The sequence below is a fragment of the Eutrigla gurnardus genome (assembly GCF_963514095.1).
Source record: "Eutrigla gurnardus genome assembly, chromosome: 4".
In the NCBI taxonomy this organism is placed as follows: domain Eukaryota; kingdom Metazoa; phylum Chordata; class Actinopteri; order Perciformes; family Triglidae; genus Eutrigla; species Eutrigla gurnardus.
In genome coordinates, this window is record NC_139918.1 from 12,071,841 (window position 1) to 12,081,467 (window position 9,627).

General features: G+C 41.6%; 1 protein-coding gene across 1 annotated transcript; it reads left to right on the forward strand.

Moving 5' to 3' along the window:
* Positions 1 to 1,235: 1,235 nt before the first annotated feature.
* On the forward strand, positions 1,236 to 2,903 carry LOC311012446 (tripartite motif-containing protein 16-like; the record flags this gene model as incomplete). Its single annotated transcript, XM_084007907.1, has 1 exon — positions 1,236 to 2,903. The coding sequence occupies one exon, from the start codon at positions 1,236 to 1,238 to the stop codon at positions 2,901 to 2,903; it is 1,668 nt and encodes a 555-aa protein (XP_083864033.1).
* Positions 2,904 to 9,627: the final 6,724 nt, after the last annotated feature.

Sequence of the window (9,627 nt, forward strand, 5' to 3'; positions counted from 1 at the left end):
TCTGGATAACCGTCAAATCAAAGTGAAAGTTGCTTCCACAATCTCAACATCTTTCACCCCCCAAGCAGGAGTTCCACAGGGTGCAGTTTTGAGCCCACTATTATTCCTCATATACATTTCTGACATCTACTACCCCCAGCCACCATAGCCAAAGTCTCACAGTTTGCAGATGACCTCTGTTACTGGTCCAGCTCAAAACGCCCACACCTAGCAGCTAAGAAACTCCAAACATGCATCGTTGAAATAGAAACCTGGACAAACATGTGGAGAATCAAACTGAACCCTGTCAAGACCCAATGCATCCTCTTCACCAAAAACCCACACCTGCAGACCAACAACATCAACTTGTCACTCAACAATCACCAAATCAATACCAGTAAAGACGCAACGTTCCTCGGTGTAACATTCCAAAACAATATGACCTGGACCAAACACATCAATAACCTGGAACAAAAAGCAAACAACAGACTCAACCACCTCAAAGCCCTCTGTGGAAAACATGGCGCATCACCATCAACAGTCATTAAAGTTTACCTGGCATACATCAGACCACTCTTCGAATACTCCGTCCCTGCCTGGATCACCCTCTCCGACAACCAGCTACAACGACTACAAGTCATTCAAAACAAAGCACTGAAACTGGCTCACAGACTCCCATTTTACATCAGCAACCATTACATCCACACCATAACTGGCATTCAGACTGTCAGAAAGAGACACCAAGTCATAGCACGGAAATACATGAGAACAGCAATAAACAACCCTTCACTCCAGAAAACCATACAGGAAGCACACACCATACTTGATACCCCCATGTCATTCATGCTGCAGCTGGCCAAAGACCCCCACTTACAGACCCCCCAAAGCTCCCAGAACTGAATTAATGAACTTGTAGATCACTTCTCCTAACATCACACCACATGCAAACACACACACACACACACACACACACACACACACACACACACAGTAATGTAAATAATATGCACACACGGTGTTTGGTTTATTGTTATTTTTATTTGTTTATTTGTGCCTTGGTCTTCATGTGTTAAAACCTCACGAGTCCTTTGCCTCCTCCCACCTCTCCGCCCCCCTCCTGACATAAAAAATTATGGGTAGAAAAGGGCACAAGCCCTGAGCTATCCCTCCAGGATCATGATTCTTTAGCCTTAGCCTGTTGGTCAGAGCTGCTGCTGACTTTGTTCAGAGAAACTCTTTGTTCACTGAGAGGAGAAATGGAACAGAAAAGACTCAACCTGGACCAGGAAACCTTCTCTTGTTGCATCTGTTTGGATCTACTGAAGGACCCGGTGACTATTCCCTGTGGACACAGCTACTGCATGAAGTGTATTGAAACCTACTGGGATAAGAAGGAGATCCACAGCTGCCCTCAGTGTAGTCAGGCCTTTACACCGAGGCCTGTCCTGCTGAAAAACACCATGTTGGCAGTTTTGGTGGAGGAGCTGAAGAAGACTGGACTCCAAGCTGCTCCTGCTGGTCTCTGCTATGCTGGACCTGAAGATGTGGCCTGTGATTTCTGCACTGGGAGGAAACTGAAAGCCCTCAAGTCCTGTCTGGTGTGTCTGGCCTCTTACTGTGAGAAACACCTCCAGCCTCATTATGAATCACCAGCATTCAAGAAACATCAGCTGGTGGAGCCCTCCAACAAGCTCCAGGAGAACGTGTGCTCTCGTCATGACGAGGTGATGAAGATGTTCTGCCGTACTGATCAGCAGTCTATCTGTTATCTCTGCGCTGTGGAGGAACACAAAGGCCACGACACAGTCTCAGCTGCAGCAGAAAGGACTGAGAGGCAGAGAGAGTTGGATGTGAGTGGACTAAACATCCAGCAGAGAAGCCAGGACAGAGACAAAGATGTGAAGCTGCTCCAACAGGAGGTGGAGGCTATCAACCACTCTGCTGATAAAGCAGTGGAGGACAGTGAGGTGATGTTCACTGAGCTGATCCGTCTCATGGAGAAAAGACGCTCTGACGTGAAGCAGCAGGTCAGATCCCGGCAGGAAACTGAAGTGAGTCGAGTCACAGAGCTTCAGGAGAAGCTGGAGCAGGAGATCAGTGAGCTGAAGAGGAAAGACGCTGAGCTGGAGAAGTTCTCACACACAGAGGATCACAACCAGTTTCTACACGACTACCCGTCGCTGTCACCACTCGGTGAGTCCACACACTCATCCAGCATCAACACCCGTCCTCTGCGCAACTTTGAGGACGTGACAGCGGCTGTGTCAGCGGTCAGAGATGACCTGCATGATGTTCTGACAGAGAAATGGATGAAGGTCTTAGCTAAAGGGACTGATGTGGTTGTTTCACTGCCGCAACCAGAGCCCAGGACCAGAGCTGAATTCTTAAAATATTCATGTGCACTCACACTGGATCCAAACACGGCACACAGAGACTTGATATTATCTGAGGGGAACAGGAAAGTAACAATGACGGTACCAGGACAGACCGTTCGTCATCACAGAGACAGATTCCAAGATTGGAATCAGGTCCTGAGTAGAGAGAGTCTGACTGGACGCTGTTACTGGGAGGTGGAGAACACTGGGGGGTTAATTTCTATAGCAGTCGCATACAAGAGTAACATCAGAAAAGGTAACCTGCAAGAAGTTGGGTTTGGATACAGTGATAAATCTTGGGCATTAGCAAGTGACAATAAGAGATATGAACTCATTCACAACAAAGTCCTAACTCCCGTCTCAGGTCCTCCGTCCTCCAAAGTAGGAGTGTACCTGGATCACGGAGCAGGTATACTGTCCTTCTATAGGGTCTCCAAGACCATGACTCTCCTCCACAGAGTCCAGACCAGGTTCACTGAGCCTCTCCATGCTGGATTTTCTTTAGATTTCTGTTACGGGGAATCTGTTGTGCTCTGTAAACTCAAATAGACAGAAGTCAGTTAACAGTTGAATTCAGTCTTTTAACTCTTCAACCCATTGTGTCTCCATGTTTGCTGCGGATTGTTGGTTCTTCACTGCTCTGAGATCAGTAGTCAAACATGACAGTGATTTTCGCACACATTTTTTCCCATTTTTGTTCATGAAGGGGTTTTTGTTTAATTTAGATATAATGAATCACATTAAGTACACAATGTGTAGTTAGCGATAACCTCATTTAGTCAGACTGGTTGAAGTAAAACAATATTTCCCAAGACTACAATCAAACCACAGACACTGAAATCCTTATGTCAAAAAAGGCAATTTTGTAAACTCAAAGATAAGCCATAAAACAAGTATTTTTATTCCTTGGCCATGATGGGACACAATCTGGATTTGCATCATGTTTCACATTCACTTTGAATGTAAGGCATCACATTTTATTTGATTTATGGATTACATATAATTTCCCACTGAGGATCAAACATGCCTCCTGACACAAACCAGAAAAAAATAGGAATTTTCAAAACTTCTGTCAAACTTCAGAATAACAGATCACTGTGACAAGCAAAAGTCTTTGAAAATGGCAAATTTGTTCTGATATGGATAGTAGAGACTGCTGCCTGCATGTTGATGACATGAATGCAAACTGAGCAATTGATCCCTCTTGATTGGCTGGAGTTGCCTCGTGGTCGTGGGAGAATTTTCCCAGTGGATTAGGCCTACTGGGTTTTTCACACTCACTTCCATTGATTGTTGTTGTGACTCATTGTATGCATGTATTTTTCATACATAATTATCACTTGATTGTCCGAACAAACATCGTTACATTTCAAAGGAGGTGACCAGAAAGTGAGTTGTTGTCAGTAGACGACTCTGCTTTTGTCTCAAAGAGGCTCACATTGATCAGCGACTGCAAACCTAAACTCCACTCATCACTTGCACCTGGACAACGACCTGAAGGAATTGTGCATTTTGAAAGAAAATGGGACAGTGTTGACACCAAGGAGGACTTTGTCCATCCTGGAGAGGGAGGTAACTGGCCGGTCATGAGAAACCACTGGACTTTACCTGCTCAGCAGCAAACAGCAGACCCCAATCCAGAAGGACTCAAGGAACCAGATCTGCTTCTTTTGGTGACTGAATCCATCGATCTGTAGTATTGATACACTTTACTTGTGATGTCATTTCATTCATAGCATCCTCTCGTTTCACAACTAATCAACAGAAAGCACACTTCATTATTTGATCTGAAATGTAAATGTGTAAACATCACCTGACATAAAATCTTCAAATGTGGTCAACCTGAACTTCAGGAGATGGAAACATGAGAAAAAGTCCAAAACCAACCTCAACACTTCTATGAAACATGGCTGATATTATGTTGCACACTAAAATAAAACCTCTAATCAGTGAGAATCAAAAGGAGAACAGCTAATAAAGAAAACCATTCAGCCATTTCTTTTTTTTTTTTGAACTTGTTTTTTATTCCATTTATCAAGTGCAGTCATACAGTATGTCACAGATGATACAGTAAAATGCCACAGGTAAGTCTACAGAATGGTGATTTGTCCACAGATATCCTTCCTCCTAATCATGATGTGAGAAGAGATGTTTATCTCAGTGATATCACATATCTACCTGGATTTACAGTGCAAATGACCATTGTCTACAAAAAAAAAAAAATGAATTAAATTAAAATAAAATAATAATGATTAAAAAAAATAAAAAAAATAAAGGGGGGGTTGGGGGGGGGGGGGGGGGGGGGACGGACACAAAAAAAAAAAAAAAAGGCAAGAGCACCCACAACATTGCAGAAACCCACATAGGGAAAAATAAGTAAATAATAATATTCTGCATATCATTCATATAAAGTGAAAATGTAAGGCAATGGGTGACCATTTGTTTAAGAATACATCTTCTTTCAGTTGTAACAATGCTGTTATATGTTCCATTTTATAAACGTCTTGGATTCTGTCTCTCCATTGAACAACTGTTGGAGGGTGGGGCTTCAGCCAAGATGCTGTGATTACCTTATTTGCTATTAAAAGAAGGACTCTCAGCAAATATACTTGGCTATGCTCTTCAAGATCGACAGGCAGTACCCCCAGTATAAAGTATGATGGTTCAAGAGGTAGATCTATACAGAGACATTTTCTTATTTCTTCTTGTACATTATGCCAGTAGTCTAGTACCTTTGGGCAGTCCCAAAATATATGCGTGTGATCCCCCACCAAGCCACAACCTCTCCAGCAACAATCTGAGGTGTTGCTCCATTTTGATGTTAAAGATGGAGTTCTAAAGTATCTCATTTTAATTTTCCATCCAAATTCCTTCCAGTTTGGGCTGCTGGTTGCCCTATGTCCTTGACTACATGACGTCTCCCACTGCTCATCTGGGATTATTGTGTTCATTTCTAGTTCCCATTTTTGTTTAATATCTAAGTTATTTTCTTTAAGTTCTTCTTGCAGTATCTTATAAATATGTGATATGAGCTTTGTCTTCACTGTTCCTTTAGTTACTGATATAAAGAAGTGTTCTATTTTTGTTGGCAAGGAGCAGAGCTTATCCCATTCTTGATGCTTTTGCAAATAGTGCCTAATTTGTAAATACCTGAAAAAGTCCTGATTTGGTAAATCATATTCCTCTTTAAGCTGTTCAAATGATTTTAGGACTGGACCGTCAAACAACTGATCCAAAACCACCAAACCCCTCTCCTTCCATTTCAGAAATCCCTTGTCCAGTCTAGCTGGGGAGAACTCGCAGTTGTTTGCTATCATGATAGCTCTGGAAGTGGTCATGGGAAGTTGTAGTTTTTTCCTCACAATTGACCATATTTTTAAGGTATTCTTACTCCATACATTAACAATCTTATTTTTCCCCCATATATTTTGGTTTAAGAATGGAATTGAACTTAATGACAGATTTGGACATTCATTCTGTTCCATTCCAACCCAAATAGTGTCAGTGTCTTGGGATATCCAAGCCACCATTGATCTGAGTTGGGCTGCCCAGTAATATTTCATCAGGTTAGTCAAGTCCAGGCCTCCATTTTCTTTTGGACAAAGTAGTCTTTTAAATTTAAGTCTGGGTCGCTTGCTTTGCCAAATAAACTTAGACAGCCATTTATCCAATATAGTAAAGGTGGAAGCAGGAACATAGATAGGTAGTGATTGAAAGAGAAATAGCAGCCTAGGTAAAATGTTCATTCTAATAGTTTCTATTCTGCCTATCAGGGATAGAGGTAGGATTTCCCATCTTGTAAGGTCTGCTTTTATGTGGCCCATCAATTTCCCATAGTTGGCTTTAAATAATTTTGATAGATCTGCTGTTAAAATAATACCCAGATATCTAAACTCTTGCGACCAGCGGAAGTCAAGCCTTCCTGACAATTGAACTGGCCAATGTCCAGCTAACATCATTGCCTCTGATTTTGATTGGTTGATTTGGTAACCAGAAAGTTCTCCATATGTCTTCAGGGCATCTATCAGTGCAGGAACAGAAAGGATTGGATCACTTATATAAGTCAGGATATCGTCTGCATAAAGAGATATCTTGTGTTCCTTATTGCCCATGTCATTAATGCCTTTTATTTCCTCATTTTGTCTTATAGAAGCTGCCAGGGGTTCAATATTTATAGCAAAAAGCAGGGGACTGAGACAATCGCCCTGCCTCACCCCCCTCTGTAGGTTGAAGAATTCAGAGCAGCATCCATTTACTCTGACACGTGATTTAGGATTTCTGTAGATAACCCTGACCCAATTTACAAATTTTGGGTGGAATCCCATGACCAGTAGCGTTCTGTACAGAAAGTCCCACTTCACAGTGTCAAAAGCTTTTTGTGCGTCAAAGCTTATTAACATTGACGTTTTCTTGTTTCTTTTAGCACAAGTAATGATGTTCAGAGTTCTCCTTATATTGTTAGCACCTTGCCTGCCAGGAATGAACCCTGTTTGATCTGGATTGATCAAAGTAGTAATATGTCTCTGAATTCTATGTGCTAAAATACTAGTCAGTAATTTTTGATCATTGCATATCAAACTAATAGGTCTGTATCCCTCACAGAGTGTTGGGTCCTTCCCTTCTTTATGAATGACTGAAATAATGGCCTGTGACCATGTCTCCGGAGGGTTGTTCTTGGATAGGGAGTATCTAAATACCTTAGTTAGTACAGGCGCTAAGTCATTTATGAAGCATTTATAGAATTCTCCAGGAAATCCATCGACTCCTGGAGATTTGTTACTTTTTAACTTGTTTATAGCATCTCTTATTTCGGTTTCTGTAATTGGTGTTATCATCTGTTTTGAGGCTTCCTCTGATAATTTGGGGAGATTTAAACCAGTGAGGAAGGTTTCAGTATCCTCTCCTAATGTTTGTAATCTGGGTTCTTTGTATAAGTTTTGGTAAAATGATGCAAAGGCATCTGCTATGTCTTTAGGTTGAGATACTGTTTTACTCTGTGTAGGATGATAAACCTTGGAGACAGTACGATTGGCTTGAGCTTTACGGAGTTGGAAGGCCAGAAGGCGGCTGGCCCTGTTCCCCATCTCGTAATATTTCTGCCTGGAAAATCTTAAAGCCCCTTCTGCTTTATATGACAAGAGTTTGTCCAAAGCTTTTCTGGCGTCCTTAAGTTCCAAGGCTATGTTATTAGTTCTCGTGATTTTGTGTTGTGTCTCTAAAAGCTTTATTTTCTCTTCCAGATCTAATTGTTCTTTGAGTCGCTGTCTCTTTATTTTTGATGATATCTGTATGATTTTTCCTCTTAAAACCGCTTTTGCTCCCTCCCACAGAATTGAAGGATCAACATCACCATTGTCATTAATCTCAAAATATTCTTTTAGAGTCTTACTTATCTCTTCTACTGTCTCAGAGTTGTTCAGCAGTGATACGTTTAACCTCCAGTATCTGAAAAAAAGTGCTTACCTAGGTTTATTTTCAGCACAATGGGTGCATGATCGCTCAGAGTTATAGGTGCAATGAGACAATCTGTCACTTTGTATATGTATTGTTGGGGGAGACAGAAGAAGTCAATCCTTGAATAGCTATTGTGCACATTTGAGAAAAAACTAAAATCTTTTTCTTTTGGGTTTTTAGATCTCCATGGGTCCGTAAGACCCAGTTCAGACATAAAGTTTTTTAAGGTTTTTGTTTTGGGGCACCGAGATCCCTTTTCCATGGGTGTCTTATCCATTTTCCCGTCCTGCACTGCATTGAAGTCCCCTCCTATTATTAATATCCCTTTTGAGTTGTCTGCAATGATGTTAGCGATGTCTCTAAAGAACATTGGGTCATATTCGTTTGGGGCATATACATTCAATATAGATACCTCTGTCCCTCCAACAGTCCCAACAACCATGACATACCGACCCGCTTTATCCTGTATCACATTCTCTGTACAAAAGGCTAGATTTCTGTTAATTAAAATAGCCACTCCTCTATTTCTCCCATTTGATGCACTATACACTAAACTGACCCATTCCCTTCTTAATTTTAAGTGCTCACTCTCTGGTAAATGGGTTTCTTGTAATAATGCAATTGAGCATTGCATTTTTTTTAGCTGAAAGAATATTTTCTTCCTTTTGATAGGATGGTTTAATCCATGGACGTTATAACTCACTATAGTCAGATTATCCATATGGATAACAATATCCCATAATATTGTCCTTCTGAGTTAACATGACATTTCCAATTGTAGGTCCATACCCATGTTTACAAAGCACCTTCTGTGACTGCTTATTTGTAAAAACTGAATATAACATCCACCATTGTGGAAAATAAGAACACACAAACAGAACAAGAAAAGAACAAACTTCCAAAAGCCCGACTGTTCTAACAAACATAAGAACAGTCCCAACAAGGACGGAGAGTTGTGACCAGTCTTTCCGGGGATGCGCACACAGTGCATTTGCAACTACAGCCTACGCTGAAATGTCGCCTATGAGATGGCCTACTGCCAACGCGGAGGGAAAAGGAAAGGAAGAAAAAGGGGGGGGGGGAGCTCAATTGAGGGGAACCCCTCATTCCTTATTGAGTGAATTTAAATGGTGATACTAGCCAAACACAATGACAATATACCATTTTTTTTGTTTTTTTTTTGTAATCGTTACTCACAGTTCAGTTTCGTCTGATCAACGGCCTCCATAAACAATGCTCTTCAAATCTGCGTTAGTCATTAAGTTCTTCCTGTTGGATGTTGAAGCCTCAGACCAATTATTCTCCAAAAGTTCTGCCCGGAGCGTCTCCCGTTCGTCCAGTTGAACTTGGATGCCCAACTCTCCGAGTGTTGTGGCCGCATCTGCCAGAGTCGCGAAGGTCTTCGTTCCATTTTCCAGGTGAATTTTCAGCTTAGCGGGGAAAGGCGACTGAGCTCTGATGTTCTTTTCTTTAAGCAGTTTCATCACGTCTCTTACTTGCTTTCGTTTCTTCTGGACGTCTGATGTGTAGTCCTGGTCAAAGAAAATCTTTTGTCCCTTGTATAACACTCCTCCGCGGTGTTTCCATGCTTCCTGGATTACCATTTCTTTGATTCTATAGTCCAGAAATCTAACGATGATGGACCTCGGGGGGCTGGCTGGGTCTTTCGGTCTCATAGTCAGTGAGCGGTGTGCCCTCACTATATTCAAATTGGGCTCCTCTGGTAGTGACAGTGAGGTTCGAATGACATCAGTTATGAAACTCAGCATGTCTCCATGAGTGTCTTCATCTTCTTTCACCCCATATATTCGAACATTAT